A 19,290-nucleotide genomic window follows, 5' to 3' on the forward strand; every position below is an offset into this window, starting at 1 on the left:
GAAGGAAGGGTAATTTCTAACCCTTCCAAACCCACCAAATTGGAGGGTTCAAAATTGGATTCAATTTGTTAAAAAGAAACCTTTCAAAACTCCTCCAAACCCTTACCCTCCTAATTTTTTTGTGTTCCAAATATGGGTTTGTAGAAACCCTTACTAACCCCTCCTCCTCCCAAACAAGGGTTTCTATCAACCCTTACTAACCCTTCCCTTATTAACCCCTCTAAACCATCCATCCAATCAAGCCCTAAACAGCAAGTAAGCCACGTCCTGTACGAATCGAGTCATTTTGATCTTTTTGGGGAGCAAGTAAACTGAAGAGGCGTAACACCAAATAAGACCGAAGCAGTTAGACATAGGGTTATCAAAGAGACTTCCTCCAGGTGGACTGAAACAGCTTAGCAAAAGAGTAGCCAAATTAAGGGGGCGTTTGTTTTTAGGGGTTTCAGGAATGAGTAAGGGAAAGAGGGGGATTCATTCCTTTTGTTGGTGTTTGTTTTATTAATTCAATCATTCTCTTTACCCTCTTTTAGTTTTGGTTTACCCCTAACTCCTCTAATTTCATTCTCCAACCCCCAAAGGTTTTCCATTCTCTTTCCACTCTCTCTCACTAATTTAAACATCTACCTTCCTTATAAAATTTCATTTTAGTCTCTATTTTGATTTCAATTTTTATTTTGGTCCATATAGACACATGTATGTAATTATTGTAATTATTAGGCCTAATACTTCCCTAACCCCCTTAACTTGTCCAAATTGGTCATTTTACCCTCTCAACTCATCGAATGTCCTATTTACCCCATTAACTCCATAAAAGTGGTATTTCTCACCCCCTCAACTTGTCCATTTATCCCCCAACTCATAGAATGTTCTATTTACCCCCTTAACTCTATAAAAGTTGTATTTTTCACCCCTTTACAATCTGTTATCGAAGCCTAAATTGATAAGTTTTAAACGTTAAACCTATATTTATGCTATTTTGTAAGTGAAACCTAAATTGATACTTTTCCAAAAATCATAGACCTATTTTGGTATATTATCCCTACATATAATGTATTTGACTTGTTTATATTAATGTTCTTGTTATTTGTATTTTTTATTCGTTCTTTCTCTTTTCAACTTTTTTGACTACTATAAAGGGATAAGAAATACCATTTTTATGGAGTTAAGAGGGTAAATATGATCATAAGTGGTGAGAAATATCACTTTTATGGAGTTAAGGGGGTAAATAGGATATTCGATGAGTTGAGAAGATGTAAACTGACAAATTTGGACAAGTTAAAGGGGTGAGAAATACCATTTTTATGGAGTTAACGGGGTAAATAGGACATTTGATGAGTTGGAAGGGTAAAATGACCAATTTGAACAAGTTAAGGAGGCTGGAGAAGCATTAAGTTTAATTATTATATAGACACATGTATGTAATTATTGTTAAAAACACAATTTATTACCTCATTTGAACCAAACAACCACAAATGAAATCATGAGTATATCATTCCTTTTGTGGAACTGAAACAAACAGACAAGAGAATTCAGAGTCATTCCATTCATTTCTATTTGTTTACCTTTTTTTGATTCCATTCTGTTACCCATGTGCGAACTAAACGCTTGCTGAGCTGTTATTTCTCTGTTCTGTTCTAATTTGGATATTCTCAACCGCATCAGTAGTTAAGGTACTTGATCAAATATAACCATTCATTTAATTAGTGTCAATGTAATTATAATTATAATTAAAATAAGGGCTGATTAATTATTTGACCACCACTTTATTTATTTAATTATTTGTAAATTTCCAGTCACAGCAGTATCATTTGGTTCTCATTCTTCCAAGTCTACCACCGCTTTATCTCTTTTCTTTTCAATTTTTTTTTTAATTAATATATTTATTTTCAAAACTTGTCAATTCCATAAAAGGAAAATAAAAAAGAAAAGAACAAAAATTGCTTTAAAAAGCAAATTTAAATTTAAAAGACGTGCTCTTTTCTTAATCAGATACTTCCATTATCTTCTCGCCGACAACCTACTGCTCCTTAGTCATAATTTTAATAATTCATCACATTTTCATCCCCCTTTTCTAAATAAATTAAAATATTATTTTCATTTTATTTAATTTATAATTAAATTAATCAATTTTATTGCCTATAAATATATCCTCTCTCCAAGCTTCAATCACAGAATTTATTTTCTCCCTCCATTTCTTTCTCCAGTTTCAGAATTGAAAAAATAAAAACAATTGGGTGCAATTTGCAAAATTATCAAATTAAATTTGATCTGAGCTGAGAGCTACTGGTAGAAGTTGACATTGCCGTGGATTTTTATGTAAGTAATTCTCTTTAATCTTAATTTATTTATCTAATGTCACATTGCACTATAGTGTTTTAATTTAGGCCTAATTAATAAAAAAAACATGATTTTTCGGGTTTCAAAATTTTTCGTTGTGTAAGAAGAATCATGGTTGTCGTCGTTACCAAATCGAGATATTTTTGACCCGTTAACGGGCAACAAATGCATTTCTTTTGTATGACGGTTTTTTTTACAATTTTTTTTTAATTTTTTAATTAGAAGTCAAAATATTTTTTGAAATTGGCCCTAAATGTTATTTTTATTTATTAAATTTGTTGAGGAAAATTAATATTTTATATATTGATTTTTAGCTTATTCCAGAGCAGAAATGGTGGAATCTAATAACATCCTGAAAAAAATGGATCAGGTATATTTTTATATTTATTTGATAATTTATAAGTGATTTTTTAACTATTAATATCATTTGACTTTATCGACGTGTTTCATTTACGTGTAATCAAATCAACATATCATATCAATATCAATAAATATCACTGATGTTAACGTGTCATATTTAAGATAATTAATAGCATTAATCGAATTTTTATATTTTTTTGCAAGAAAAATATTATATTTTTTATTTATAAATACTAAAAAATTTATTATATGTATATACACATATGGATTGATAAAATTGAAAAAATAGGCTGATTTTCATCCTTTTCAGCAACATAAATATGTGTTTTGTACATTTTTTTCAACGAAAATGATTACCGGGTCCCTTGATTATAATTATTTTCATTTTAATTTCTGATGTGATGGGAATCTAAAAAAAAGTCATAATTTTTCAGAAAATACCATAAAGGAATACTAGATTATTAATTATAGTGAAAACTAATTAAGGCAAACAATAATATTTTTTTTAACAATTATATATTAATTTATATTTTTTTTATTAATAATTTATTTTTTTTAGTGAAATATTATAAATTTATATTATTGTGATGAAAATATGAACACATAGATAAACTAGTGTTGGGTTGGGGGACTATATGATAAATCAATATCACATGTTTTGTTTCTTATAATATCATAATATTTCACACTCATTTTAAAGCATGCCTTGTCAATTTCACTTTGATTCATTGGATTCAATTATAAATTCAGTCCTATGTTTTTGAAGAAAATAAATTTAGTTTCCACATATTGAAACCATGTAATCTTAAACTTAATATTTATCTGACAGTGTAGTTTTAAGCTCATTAACGGAAGATAAGTTTTTTCGTTAATAAAAAAAGTGTGCAATTTTAACCCTTGTTAACAAAGAAATCGCATGTATTTCTCAAAAAAAAAAAAAAACAAAGAAATCGCACATATAACTTTTTTCTCTATTTTTTGTTAATAAAATTTGAAATTACACTATTTAATAAACACTAAGTTTGAAATTTCTCTATCTGTTTTTGTTATTATCTCTTAAGTTATGTCTTTTTTACTGAAATTAAGTAAACTGAATTGAATTGCATTTACATTAACCAAATGAAGATTACATTAAAGAGAAAGAAAAGCCCCCATCCTACCCCACACATGTGATTCGAATCCATGACCTCTACAGTCATAGGTAAGCTCTCAACCAACAGACTAAGAGCTTCATCACAAACTGAACTGAATTGAATGCTACTGAACTGAAATAATAATATTAGACTTTAAAAATAGCAATAAATAAAATAAATAAGTTAATAGTAATAATAATAATGGTTCTAATGATAATAATAATAAATAATAATAATTATAATAAATAATGATAAATTATTGAATTGAACTGAATGCTACTAAACTGAAATGAAATTACTGATATTGAAATTAAGTGACAAATAACAGGACCTTAATATCATAATATGTTTTTAAGATTGAATTTGACTCAAAATTAGGGACGTATTGAGTCGATCCAAGTTTTGGTCAATTCATACTCGGTTCGTTAGAAAATCGACAAGCTCAAACCCGATTTCAAAATCATGTTCATGAGCAGCTCACGAACATGTCTTTTATTTGTTCGCGAACTTTGTCCAAACAGCTCACTAATTCTATTCACGAAATTTATTAGCGAACAACTCGTTAATTATGTTAATTTGATTTTTTTAACATAATAACATACTTTTTGAAAATACAAAACTAAGGTTTTACATTTTCTCATTTATAAAAATACTATTATTAAAAAACTAATCTAATATAGTTTGTTCATGAATGTGTTCATGAACACTGTGATAGAGTTTGTTCGTGAGCTTATTCATGAATTTATATTCGAGTCTGTTCACGAACTTTCGAGCTTATTTTCGCTATGTCCTAGCTCATCTCGTTTATAAATCAAACCGAACATACTCGAGCTATTATTAAGCCGAAATATCAGCTCGGCTCATCTACAACTCTACTCAAATTCTTCGCAAATCAATTTTTTTTTTCTCATAACTAAGTAATATTTTTTATTCATTAATTAATTTTTTTTTTTAGTCTATGTAAACAACAGGTGACTGAATATCCTACGTGGGGCAAATTCTTGTTGGTCATGTGTCTAGAAATTCAGCCACCGGTCTACAAGACCATATATTATTTATTTTATTATATAAACAAGACAATTCTTAAAATTTAAAATACCCTCTGCCCCCCTTATTTTGCCCCCACTCTCTATATATTTTATTTGCTGACAAATATATAGTTTTTTTTATAATTTTTTAAAAATCTATATTTTCCTTGTAATGATGGAAAACTTTACACGTCGCATTTTTTTTTTATAAATATTTATATGGTAAAAGATTAACATTGGTGAATATATCAAAGAAAGTAAATTTACAAATATATATATCTTGATTGGATAAGATTAATTAGAGATAAACACAAGTTTTCTTATGCTAAATTTTTTAATTAATAAATAATTAAACTAATAAATAAAATTTTAATTTTTTTTATAAGGAGAACGTGTAAAAATACCCTTAACATTTACAACTATAAGCAATTTTAACACTAACGTCTGAAATGGTGCAATTTTACCCCTAACATTGGTAACCAAGAGCAATTTTACCCCTGATATTGACAAGTCAGGTCAATTAGAGAAATAATTCATCAAATTGTCTTTCTCGATCATGAATTTTGTCATCTACAGTTTACATGTGCGTCATTTTATTACTAATTAATAACAGGTCACAAACATATGATTAAATGAGAAACAAAGTTAAAAAAATTTTAAAAAAATATACTGTATTTTATACGAGATGGACAAAAAAATTCAAATATTTCGCCGAATTTAAAAATTTTAATTTTCAATTCTCTTATTAAATTATAAAAAAAAATATGAATTTTTTTCAGAATCAACACACGTGCAATTGGTGTAGAATAAGAAACAAAATATATGCATTTTATAACAATGTCTGAAATTGACCCAACTTGTCAACGTTATGGGTAAAATTGATATTCACTGTCAACATTAGGGGTAAAATTACACTATTTTAATGTTCGGAATAAAATTGTTCCTAGCTGAAAATATTAGAAGTATTTTTTGCATCGTATCTCTTTTTTATATTATCATTGAAATAATAAATTCTTAAAACCCATATATATCATTATCTTATGTTCTATAATATAATGTATCATTATTATTCTAATTAGGCTTAATACATCATTTGCCCCCTGAACTTATCCAAAAAGCTTGATTGGCCCCCTGAACTTTTAAAGTGTTTCGATAGCACACTGAACTTGCATAAAATGTTCAGTTAGCCTCCTGAACTTGCATAAAATGCAATCAATTGATCACTCGGTCGCAAAAAAATAAATTAAATACGAAAAATGTATTCCACGCATCTTAGAATATTATTACATAATTCAAAAATATATTAAAAATGAAGTTATTACTTGCTCAACTATAAAACTTGTCCTCTCCAATATTAGAACCGTATATTCTGTTTTTGGTCGTTTTACTTTTTTTAAGACTCGGGGAATACATCTTTCACATTTGACTTACTTTTTTGCGACCAAGTGACCAATTGATTACATTTTATGCAAGTTTAGGGGGCTAACTGAATATTTTATGCAAGTTCAAAGGGTTATCCGGACACTTTGAAAGTTCAGGGGGCCAATCAAGCTTTTTGGACAAATTCAGGATGCAAATGATGTATTAAGATTTCTAATTATTATTATTAATTTCTCCATTAACAATCTAAAAGTGAATGATTACATGATAGACATTTTAAAAAAGAATTCCATAATTACATTATGACTAGTGCTTCCGTGCATATACTTAACACGTTTTATACATTGCATTCTACTAATTACCACAAATTCCCACTTTATATGCCTTTCCCAATTACATAATCACCATTTTGAACTTTAGTATATAGTTTTTTTTAATCAGAAACACACACACGCAAAAACAATATATAAAAAAAATATTATTTAATTGAGAGTTGATCCATCTAAAGGATGTCTGATGAGTCTCGAACCGAAAAATCAAATAAACTATAAAAATATATATTATTTAACTTTAGTGTAAATTTTTTAATTTATTAGTTTTGTGACCTTAATTTAAAATTTGAAGATTTTATGAATATGACCTATCCTATCCTAATTAAGTAAATTACCAAAAATCCAAATAAAATAAAATTGAGAAAAAGATAGATATTCATAGGTACTAAAAGACATTAAATCAACTTTTACTCCAAAGTCCAAAACTTGAGAGAAAACGCCCTAACGCTTTCATCGAAGACGAAGGAAGCTAAAACTAAGTAGAAACCCTAAATCTTTTGTTCTTTTTTAACATTGTCTTAATTTGTCTTTCTTGTTTCAAATATACCCTCCGAGGACTATTTTATAAATAATTTATTTGTCTACGAGTTCTTACACAATACACAAATCAGTCATTCTATTGTTATAAAATACATTATAGAGCCTTGACTTTTTCAAAATCAACTATTTAATCATTCCATCCAAAATTTTATTAGTCTTAGACCCTTTTTGACAATTTGATGTTGGCCCTGTTTGGTAAAGAGCGTTTTGAAATAAAAAGAGCGGTTTTGACCAACTTTAGCGGTTTGACCACTGAAACCGCTGATTGGAGTGTTTGGTGGAGAGAGGTTTGTGAGAGAGTTTTGGGATGAAAACGTTAATTTAGAAAAAGCTCATTTTAGGAGCTTTTTCAATTAGCGTTTTGCAATATTAAAATTAATGGACTTCTTTAACCCTAATATTAAAAAAGAAATGCCCTTATTCGTCTTTTTGCACAAACCGCTATTATCAATCAGCTAATTTTTACCAAACAGGTCTACACAAACAACTACTCAAATCAGCTAGTCAAACCAGCTAATGTAATCAGCTAACAACTAATTTCCAAAGAGGGCCGTTAGCTGATAGCTGATTACATTAACTGTTAGCTTATTACCTTTTTGGTTAGCTGATTTGACTGACGCATTGTGTGAACTTGTTTGGTAAAATTTAGCTGATTCCTAATAGCTGTTTGTGTAAAATGACCAATAAGAACATAATAAAACATTTATTTGGAATTAAAAAGTATTAATTAGGAGTAAAAATGTCCGTAAAAAGAGATGGAACAATAAACTAATTGAAAAAGGTCTGAACTTTTTCAAAATTAGATTTTTGGAACTAATAAGTTTCTTCAAACACCACTATTAGATGTTTGACTAGTCAAAACCTTTAAAGTGTCTTAAATCTCTAATTTTACTTCAAAAAGCTCTTTATCAAACAGACCTTAACATATACAAATGATAAGTTTACTTATGTATTAAAAGTTATTATAATGTTTCATAATGTTCCACAAACTTGTAATTTTAGGTAAAATTTTTACTTTTTACTAATAGAATTCTGGACGGAATACTAAGTACATAATTGTTTTTGAAAAAGTCACAGACCTTGTAATGTCTTTTTTTTTTAAATAAAAAAACTCATCAATGTAATAATTAAGCATATAGATGGTCACTAAAATTTGGGATTAGTTTCAAAAAGGTTATTGAACTGCATTTTGTTCAATAAAGTAATTGAAATTTTTCTTTTTATTTCTAATCAATCCAGACAGAAAAAATCACTAAAATAATAACGTAACAACCATGTTAATAAGAGTTACTCTTACGTATAACATGATAGTCACATAGCAACCCTATATGCAATATGACAACAAGAAAATATGAAAGTACATTTTTATTCCCATATAACAGTTTCAAGAAGTTTAATTATAAATAAATAAAAAATATAATCTTTTTTATGTAAAGAGTTTCTTAATCATACGTAAAATTCTGTCATTTCAACGTGATTGTTGTCACGTCATTATTTCAATAACTTTTTCATTTCTAAAATAAACGTTTAATAATTTTAGTGAAAGAAAATGTGTTTCGGTTTAACCATAAACTTCAGTAACTATTGGTATAACAATTTATTTGCAAAACAGAAGCTAATAAATTATTTATTTATTTATTTTATTTTTCTCTTTTTTCTTGTATATAAACCCTTGTAAGAAACATAATCTTTGATATTTTCTAATAGTTTTTTCTTCCATCTTTCTTTCTTTGTTTCTCCATTTCAGCCTCTAGGAATGGACGTGGACCCACCTTTCCACGAGATCTACAGCAATCTTCTGCACAAAACAATCGAAGATTCGAAGAAGTTTAAGACAACTTCTGCAATTTTCGAAGAATGTGAGCTTCCTTTGATCGATCTCGGAGTTCTCCTCCGTCTCGATAACAATCCGCAGAAAGACAACTGCAAAAACGAGATAGCGAAAGCATCTCAAGAATGGGGTTTTTTCCAAGTCGTAAATCATGGGATTTCACGAGAAATTTTGGACAAGATGAGACAAGAACAAATTAAGGTTTTTAAACAACCTTTTCATCGGAAAAGTAAGGAAGATAAGTTCTTGAATTTCAGTTCCGGGACTTACCGGTGGGGTACTCCGACTGCTAATTGTCTTAGTCAGTTTTCTTGGTCTGAAGCTTTTCACATTCCGATGACTGATATCTCCGCTGCTTCCAATGGTTTACCGTCTTTCAGGTAAATTTCTTTCTGATATCTTTTTATTCATTCGGTGACGGAACTTGAGGAAAAAGTCGGGTTTAGACGAATACGTATTTTGAAAGGTGGAGGTGGTACTAATTTGCACCCCTAGCGACCCCGGAGATAGGGGCTGAACTACCCTTTTTAGGGTGGTTTCGATACCCATGTCCCATGTTCCGTGACGAATATACAAAGTTCGAAAGTTGGAGGTGCAAATTTGCACCCCTTCTTGGAGCCCCTTTTGTGTAGACAAAGGGCTAAACTACCCTTTTTGGAAGTGGTTTCTGGAGGTCGGGGTGTCTAAGTACCCCCGAGCCCCCTATCTCCACTCTTGATTACAGGGCTTAGACGTTTTTTTTAGGTGAAAGACCGACTCAAATCATTCTTTCTAAAAATAGATTTCGGTGTTCAGGATGTAATAGATCCGTACTCTCTCAGTCAGTTATCTTATTATTTCATTTCAAAAATTTCAAAATATATTTTTAATGTTGAAATTTTTGAGGAACAAATAACTAAGCATACGAGGAACTCCTATGTGCCAATAGAAGAGGGAACAATCTATCTCAGGTGATTCGAAAATAATTTAGTAGTTTTTTTTTTCCTTTTTTTTCTGTCTCGGAGTTTTAGCACCTCTACGCAATAAAAAAAACTAAGCGTATGCATATGAGTGCATGACATTTTAGTTTAAATCCATTCATAAAATATTAATTTAAACGTCTAAACAAATTATCTTCGGGTTTTACTCATAATTAAGCTTTTTTGGTTAAATGATTCGTTATAAATGGTATCAAAGTCTATTATACTTACGGTATTATTTATTAATTAAAATTTAATTAATGGTAGTGTAGATATAATTTATATGCATTTTTTAATTTTACATTAAAAAAACATTTAAATTAAATGACTTCACATTTTTTCAGAAACATGTATTTATAGCAGAAGTTAAACATAAATAAAACATTTTTTTATTTAAAAAGATATAGAGTAGTGAGTAAAAATGCTAATTCGAAAAATTAATACGCATGTTGTTTTTTTAAATAAAAAAATCAATATGTCGGTGTCTATTAATTTGATAACGCAATGCTTACCTAGAAAATTTTAATTGAGAGAGAATTTATTTTAAAGGATGTCTCAAACTGAAAATTCATACAAACTATTATAAAAAATCACAGTACTTAAATTTTATTCGTGTTTTAAATTTAGAATTAATTGTTAGTATAAAAATTTAAAAGTAGATAAACTACCTTAATTTCTTTATTAATATTATTAACAATGCTTATTTTCTTACTTTAATCTACTAAAATCATAATTAAGAGTTGAATTACTTCATTATAATTATAGTTAATGAAAATGCTCTAGGTCACTATAGTGACAATCACTCATAGTATGAAAATACATAAATACCCTCAAGCCCTTATTTATTTAGCACCTAACCTATATTACCCTTTTAGTAATTATACAAAACTCACACTTTCCAAAAATAGAAATTAGTGTCTTACAGAAAGACTGTAATTATTACTATTATGAGTTTGGACTTCTGATTTGCCAAACTGAGTGAGAACATAAATATTCTTAAAATAATAAAATATTAATAATTTACGTGTCGTACATTTAACACGATCGTCTGGGTGGTGTAGTTGGTTATCACGCTAGTCTCACACACTAGAGGTCCCCGGTTCGAACCCGGGCTCAGACATATAGTTTTTAAAAATCCCAATTTCACACCATATTTAATTATATTCAATTTTAAAACGCAGCTATAATCTTTTCAAAATAGAAATAAATTCACATGTTTATATTGGATTACTTTCTTCTCACCAAAACTTCTTAAAAAAAGAATATATATATATATTCTAAATTTATTAAAATAAAATATATATTCTAATTTTTTTTTACTTTATTTTAAATTGAATTTGTATTAAATTTATTAAAATAAAATATATATTCTAATTTTTTTTACTTTATTTTAAATTGAATTTGTATATAATATATATTAATGGGTATATCAATGAGTACCGTAATATTAATGGGTTAGGTATCTAGTGTTCACTTGGATTCTGAATCGAATTCGGTCTTTCACTGTTGGTTCTAGAATTGTTAGAATCCTAAAGAGGAGATTCAAAACATCTTACGTCATAGATTTAATAGTAAATGACCAAATTCATTAGATTGAGCTGAATACTACTATCGTTATAGAGTATAGACAGCTATTATCATGCCCAGTCCATCCCCGAAAGTGGAGATAATTTTCTCCCCTATCCCCTACTCAATGAAAATAGGTACCGGTGATTCCCTTGATCCTAAAAGGGCAGGATCCATTGAGTTTGAGTATTAATCCATCTTATTGACAAACCTACACCTCAACTTACTTAAACTGCAAGCAAGAGAATAGGTGAAGGGTGTACAATGAGTTCTCCCGCACAGGACCCCAAATTTAAAAGGGCCCAGTTTTTTTTATTATACAAATCTAAATAAATTATTATTATTAATTATTATGTGAAAAATTAAGTGAATGTTAATGTATCCAGAAAATTAACGCTCTAAGAGTCTTAAGGGATCCAGTTTTTATTATTATTATTATTATTATACAATATCTAATTTAATTATTTTTATTATATTTAGTATGTTGAAAATCAAGTTAAAAGTATTTTGGTGTTTCATTTTGTAGAAACATTATTATTATATGAAAGTATTATTTTTTTTTAATAAATAAGGCCTAATTTTTTTTTTTCATTTAGCACTGGGTCCCAAAAATGTTTAAGATGCAAGTCGCACGTAAAATATAATACTGTCGCGTGGAAAGAAACGATTAACCAAACTAGTTTAAACTAGTTGAGAGGAAAAAAAATATTGTTTTAAATGTTTGAAAGACATTAGACATTTGGGTGCAAGTTAGATAACTAGCTGTAACAGTTCGGCTAATTAATATTTGGTCCATGTCCGACTCATTAGACTTCACAATTTTAAAACGTGTTCATACATATAAGAAACACATCTTACTAATTAAGTAACTATCTATCTATTTCCGATAGTGTCATTCATTTCATTCCTATCTCCATCGTAGTCGCTCTTTACTCGGACATTTTACTCCCGTACCACCTACTCTATACCGGAAATCAGGTACTTAAAACTAGTGAAATAATTCACGTACGGTTTATGAATAATGCATGCATTTTCCAGTGAAATTCTGAATCATTCATATTAAATACCAGAAAAATCTTCTCACGTGAATGAATGTAACAAATCTGAATGAGCTGTATAATATAAAGTCAGGCCTGTAACTGATTTTTGGGTCCCATTTTTTACATAATTGAAAAAAGTTGTGCAACCAATTTCACCAAATTTCAACTAATTTCAACAAAAACTTAGGTCTTGTATTTATCATCACGTCCTTACTGTACTATCTATAATTTAAGTCTATACAACAATTATATATTATGATTCCTTTCTTAATTATGGTTTATATCATAATGTATTTGTATAACTTTAGTCTAATTCACTTCAGAATGTATTTGAATGAGGAAAAAATTATCTCGTATTTATAAATGATTAACCGAGAAGTACGTTTAGGGGATGGAGGCGGAATGTCGTGAAGACGATGCTCGTTGTTACTTGAGTCGAGTGTTTGTCGAGAGATTCCGTTGAGGGAAGTGAAGGGAAACATTAGGAAAAAATTTATCTCGTATTTATAAATGACTAATTAGTATTTGGGAGAAATACGTTTAGGGAATGGAGGTTGAACGTCGTGAAGAAAAAACGCGGAGACCGAGTGTTTGTCGAGAGATATCCGTTAAGGGATTTTAGAAATTTTAGTATCCGCCGGATGACGTGGTGCGCGAGGCTAATAATTTGATGCACGTTACATATTTTAAAGTTTAGGATTATACTTTAGAGTTTAGGGTTTATATGTTAGAATGTAGAATTTTATTTAAATAAAAAAAGGGCGGCCCAGTGCACTACGTGTCCCGCTTAAGCGAGGGTCCGGGGAGGGTCCTACCACAAGGGTGTACTGGGGCAAGCCTTCCCGTGCCAATTTTTTGACAAGTGGCCGCTCCTAAGATTGGAACCGGTGACCTCTCAGTCACACACAACAACGTTTACCGTTGCGTCAAGGCTCGCCCTCTAATTTTATTTAAATAAATAATTAATTTTTTTTAATGAATTGCACGTTTCAATATTTTATTGATTTGTATATCACGTGTCATGAGATTATTATTCCAGTACATGGAAGATGTGGTGCGCCGGTCATATAGTAAAATCTTTTATTTGGAAGTCACCGACTACCTAGCTCTTATACTATGTAGAAATTGGGCCTAAATATAATTCACCCTAAAAATTATCAGTGCGGAGGCATTTGGCTTGTGGTGTCGGAGCTCCCCTGGCCTTAGTTGAGGCCAAGAGTGCTCCGGCACCCCCAAAGCCCTGTTCTCCGTGCTGCCAATTTTTCATGGACAATGCTTTAGCCCCTATCTCCGCAAAAAGGGAACACTAAGGGTGCACATTGCACCCCAGCTTTCGAAATCTGTATTCGCCAGTGCCAATTGATCCCGAACCACATTAGAATTTCTCGTTTTTCATTGTAATTCTTAATCTCCTAACCAATTTATGTAACATGTGCAGCACTTCGACGATGGAACATTTTGCTACCGCGATTGCAGATTTAGCACAGAAGTTAGCTAAGATACTGGCAGAGAAATTGGGGAGAAAATCGAGTTTCTTCGAAGAAAATTGCTTGGCGAGCACGTGCTATCTCCGACTGAATCGGTATCCGGCATGTCCATTTCCAGCAAATATGTTTGGATTAACACCACACACAGATAGTGACTTCCTCACAATTCTCCATCAAGATCAAGTTGGAGGTTTGCAACTTGTCAAAGATGGCAAATGGTTTGCTGTCAAACCCAATCCTGATGCCCTAATTATAAATATCGGTGACTTGTTTCAGGTAATAAACTCGGGTTTTTACATTTCATTTTCGTTTGAAATTTGCATTTTTAACTGTTTGAGAACAATTTTTTATAGGTGTGATATAGCGGTAGAGAAACTAGAAAACAAAAAAAAAACATTTCATACAAGACAGATAAATGAGTAAAGTTTTTTTTAAGTGAATTAGATGTTTACAGTTAACTAATTTGATAAACAACGGTTTAATATAAAAAAAAACAAGTATTTGATGCATTAAATTAAAAGTTACGAGTTCAATACATCAAAATTGAAATAATCAGGGACCTATTTTGTCTATATGTACGTATATATAGCAATTAAGATTTGATTAAATTAAATTTTTAACAGTTTAAATTATATTTCGAATTATGATACTAGTGTATTAAAAAATATTAATTGTAACAAAAAAAAATATTAATAAAGAGATGTCATCTACAAAATGATTAAACAAACTCGAACTAATTAATCACAATCTAATACAAAAAAATAATATCTTATATATTTTTTGAAAAAAAAAATATAATTTCTCGTTAGTTTAAAAATTTATAAATTGGATCTGAAATTTTATTAGTTTTCAAACGCCACCGTATTTCTTTTCTTTTATACTTAAAGATGTTTTATTTATTAGGATAGGGAGCAAATAAAATGAAAAATGGTTGAACTTTTGTTTTAAATTGCACGTAGATAAATAAGCATTCTTATTTAAAAAAAAAATGTCTTTAGAAATAGCTCTCTAACTCGCATTCACAAACTTTTAAATTGCAGAAACATTACAAATATGAAACCATAAGATTTATTTTTATACTTTTCTATAAATGCAGGCTTGGAGCAATGATGTTTATAAGAGTGTTGAACATCGAGTGGTGAGTAATCAACAAGTGGAAAGATTTTCAACCGCATATTTCTTGTGTCCTTCGTATGACACTGAGATAGAAAGTGGGTGTGAGTCTCCGGTTTACAAAAAGTTTAGCTTTAAAGACTACAGAGAACAAGTTCAGAAAGATGTTCAATTTTTAGGTCGCAAAATAGGGCTTCCAAGATTTCTTGTATAACTATATTAATTCATATGTTATATATAGATATTAGCTTAATTTTGGTTCTTTTATATTATTATGCATAAAAAAAAGAGAGAGAGAAAGGCTATATATTTATATATATGCATGTATTCATTGTTCATTTGGGAAATGAGAAATAGTGAGTAGTAGAATTTAATACATACCAAGTCTTCCGGTTTGTATCCAAACGCTTAATGATTTTCTAAGCTCTTAAAACGATATATTTTTGTCATCTTAAAGTTCTTAAGATGATCTTTTCATCACCGCAGCTTACTCAAAACCATTAAGTGTCAAATACGAAACTAATTTCATTCTTAAAAATGAGGCTATTTGATAAAGAGTCTCAAGAATATACACAATAAAAGAAGAAAGCGATTTGGTCTTCTCGTGGATTACTAATTCCTGAAGTAAGGAATTAGAAGATGTATTTCTTTTTTAATCCTCTTCATGAAATTTATGGAAGGAGATAAACATTATAGTGAGAGTAATGGTCGTATGATTTTTCATCTCCATCATGAAATTTGTGGTATCCGTTTAGGTAATATGTCGTCGATTGTTGATTTCTTCAACAAAATTAAGCGAATATGGGATGAATGTGCATAGCTTAAACTAGTAATGACTTGTACTTGTGGAGAAATGTGAAAATTAGCACAGACTCGGAGAGATGAAGAACATATAATGCAATTCTTGTCTGGTTTGAATTCTAAATTCAATCATATCCGAGATGAGATTCTCTTGATGGATTCACTTACGACAGTTAATAAAGCTTACCAATGTTTTTGCGAATCGAGAACTCCATACGTTGGCTTTAACCGTTTGACATTTATAGAACGTGTGCAAAAACATTGGTAAGCTTTATTAACCGTTTGACATTTGTAAAACACGTGTAACACACTTTCCGTATGTAGCATATTTTTTTTTTACAACTGAGTGATTTGTGTATTACATTTAACCAAGTTGAGAGAGCTATTAAGATATTTTAAGCAAGTTGAACTGGCTATCGGAAACTATAAAAATTTAAGGATCAATCAAACTTTTTAGACAAAGTTCATGAGACAGATAGCTTGCAAAAAAAATCGAGGGATCAAATACTAAAGATATTCTTAAATTATTTTTCATTTTATCACTCATATAAGTAACTGATCAAAAATATGTGTATACACGTAATGTAGCATCATGCGAATCTCATCCAATCTTCATTCTTAATTGTCACATGTTCCGTATGTCTTGGATATTTTTTTTTTTTTAAATCCAAATAATATATTGAGTTTTTTTTTTAAAGTTGTGCGCAATGCACTTATATTAAACAAAGAAAGATTACATTAAAAGAAAGGAAAACCCTCAACCCACCCCACCCTATGTGATTAGAACCCATGACCTCTAAGATCATAAGTAAGCTTTCAACCAACAGGTTAAGAGCTTCACCACTAATAATATACTGAGCTTAAAGGTAGTTTATTCTGAAAGATATTATAAAGTCTAAAAAAAATATATAAAATCATTGATTTGTAGACCAATTGATATGTAACTGGTGTAGAACACGTAAATAAAATATGTATATTTTTTAATGGTGTCTCATCATATTAATCAAAATTGTATTAAGAGCCGCTATTTTTGCAATTGAACTTGCTTGTGAGAAAAATTGACATCAGCGTTGGGTTGATTCAGACTCAATGTACGTAGTTAATCTGCTTAGACACCGCTCCATGGATGTTCCTTGGAGTATTCGGCAAGAGTGGTTGCATTGTCTCAGCATTTGTTCTAGGATGAACATTATCTTTTCACACATCTTTAGGGAAGGAAATAGAGTTGCTGATGCATTGGTAAAGTTTGGAGTCTCTTCCTCCGTGATCAATTAGTGGCCTTCAGCTCCTACTTTTTACCACATGTTTATCAATGATGACATTTGTAATATTTCACAATTGCGTTTTTCTTGACTTTTCCTATATTCTCCTCCCCTTTCTTCTATTTGTTCTCCTTCCTCTTCTCTTGTTCAAACACTCACTTTTCTTTTATTTATATATTATGGGTTTGTCAGTTCTTGGGCCATGGGTGCTCACCCCGCCCAAATTCTGTCTCGTCCCAATTTCTATAAGAAAAAATCAAAATTGTCAATATTAAATTTTCAGTTATAACATTTATAACATTAGAGATAAAATTGTTCTTGATCGATAATAATATAGATATTTTTGTATTTATATTTTCTTTCTTTTCTTGCTTTTCTCTGAATTAGGCAATAATCCTAGTATGGTTTGGAGAAGTATTTGGAGTGGCCTGGGTATACTTAGAAAAGGGTTAATGTGGAAGGTGGGAGATGGTAGTTCAATTAGAGTTTGGAAGGATGCATGGGTACCAAAACTTAGCGAGTACTGCATAAATTCCTTTATGGTCCCTGGTTTGCAAGATCTAAGAGTTGCTGATTTGTTACTTGAAAATGGGAGGGGATGAGATGTGGACAAACTGAAGGGGTGCTTTAGTGAAGCTGAAGTGAATGTCGTTTGTGACATTATCTTGCCTTTCACTGTCAGTGAGGAAAGAAGAGTCTAGAACTGGTCTAAGAATGGTTTTTACAATGTGCATTCGGGTTATATTGCTGGTTTAAAGGTGGAAGAGGAGAGGTTAGTGAATGAGGGATGGAAGAGGATTTGGAGTCTGAATATGCCCCCCAAACTGAAGCTATTTATATGGCGAATTTGCTCGGGCAGCTTACCCACTCGGGCTAGACTGGCCCAACGACGCGTACCAATCACAATCGAATGCCCTGTGTGTGGAGCAGGATGAAACAGATAACCATTTATTTGTTGATTGTTGTTTTGCAGGTGAGCTTTGGCGAATAGCTAGCCTCCCAATCCCACAAACAAACGGGATGCATTTTGCAGATTGGTTATTGCAGGCGATTTGTGGACCGAATCTGGAGTTCATTGACAGACTCTGTTGTGCTTTAAAGGCCATTTGGGATCACCGTAACAGAGTCCTTTGGCACTTGACATGGTGGCTGGCGGACATTAGCTGGCGTCATGGCATTGATGAATTGCGGGATTGGCGGGCTTACCAGTAGAATAAGCCAATTGTGAATTCTGGATCTCGGCCGGATTGTAGACAACGATGTCACCTTGGAACCAGCGCACCACCTATCCCGTCGGTGGAAACAGGATCCAGGTCTGCATCTGCGACGCCTAGATCATTCGCCGGGGCAGCAGCAACGGTGACTGGTCTATCTGTATCTGAACAAAACTGAGCAATCAATGATTTCAACCAGGCTCGGGAAAGGATAAAATGGAAGCCGCCAGAAAGGGGATCAGTGAAGTGCAATGTCGACGGCGCTATCTTTAAGGAAAATGGTAGCTGCGGTATGGGAGCAGTTATCAGAGATGACACAGGAACCTTTCTGTTCTGTAGCAGCAGTTGTATTGCTAGTATTAGAGCACCTAAGGTGGTCGAGGCATTGGCTTTGCCCACAAGTATGATCTGGCTTGCTTCTATGCGCTATACACATGTTGAATTTGAATCAGATGTCAAGCTTGTTATTGATGCAATTCTGTCCAACAAAAAGGATATCTCTGAGTTTGGAACGCTCATTCATGATTGTCGAGTTATCCTTGAATCTAATCCTACTTTCTCAGTATCGTTTGTTAGTCGGTTAGCGAATAGGGCTGCTCATTTGGTAGCTAGGCAGGCCTATTCCAATGCTAGCGATTTTTTTGTCTTTAGTTGTGCCAGATTAGCTATTCAACGCTATTTTTGAGGATGCAAATCCCATTCATCTATGAAATGTATTATTTTGGGTTCAAAAAAAATTATACAAAAAAAATTATATGATTTATTCACATTCAAATTCATAAGTATCAAATTTTCTGTTTCCAAAAATAAATAAATATCCAATTTGGTTGTCAAAACAGACTCTCTCCTAATTGCAGCTGCTTTTAATAGCTCGTCCTTATACCGATCGGAATTTTCTAGTCTAGTA

At 31.0% G+C, this 19,290-nt stretch overlaps 1 protein-coding gene and 1 non-coding gene across 4 annotated transcripts; both read left to right on the forward strand.

Annotated features, from left to right (window-relative positions):
* Positions 1–2,179: 2,179 nt before the first annotated feature.
* LOC136233067 (gibberellin 2-beta-dioxygenase 8) lies at positions 2,180–15,359 on the forward strand. 3 transcript variants are annotated; one of them, XM_066022609.1, is made up of 5 exons: positions 2,180–2,316; positions 2,652–2,707; positions 8,858–9,321; positions 13,945–14,269; positions 15,090–15,359. In XM_066022609.1, exons 2-5 carry the CDS (start codon positions 2,669–2,671, stop codon positions 15,318–15,320), a joined length of 1,059 nt encoding a protein of 352 aa, XP_065878681.1. In that variant the 5' UTR covers positions 2,180–2,316; positions 2,652–2,668; the 3' UTR covers positions 15,321–15,359. The 3 variants fall into 3 exon arrangements, with proteins under 3 accessions (XP_065878681.1, XP_065878682.1, XP_065878683.1); XM_066022610.1 differs by having other exon boundaries at positions 2,189–2,316; positions 2,662–2,707; XM_066022611.1 differs by lacking the exon at positions 2,652–2,707 and having other exon boundaries at positions 2,189–2,316.
* On the forward strand, positions 10,947–11,020 carry TRNAV-CAC (transfer RNA valine (anticodon CAC)). The gene has a single exon. It is a non-coding gene; the product is annotated as a tRNA-Val (tRNA).
* Positions 15,360–19,290: the final 3,931 nt, after the last annotated feature.

The sequence above is a fragment of the Euphorbia lathyris genome, chromosome 6 (assembly GCF_963576675.1).
Source record: "Euphorbia lathyris chromosome 6, ddEupLath1.1, whole genome shotgun sequence".
NCBI classification, from domain to species: domain Eukaryota; kingdom Viridiplantae; phylum Streptophyta; class Magnoliopsida; order Malpighiales; family Euphorbiaceae; genus Euphorbia; species Euphorbia lathyris.

Excerpts from the sequence above, each read along its gene's own strand:
- LOC136233067 (XM_066022609.1), top strand. The coding sequence starts at position 2,669 with ATGGTGGAATCTAATAACATCCTGAAAAAAATGGATCAG. Across the intron at positions 2,708-8,857 it reads TCCTGAAAAAAATGGATCAG|CCTCTAGGAATGGACGTGGA; the intron begins GTATATTTTTAT and ends TCTCCATTTCAG. Across the intron at positions 9,322-13,944 it reads AATGGTTTACCGTCTTTCAG|CACTTCGACGATGGAACATT; the intron begins GTAAATTTCTTT and ends TAACATGTGCAG.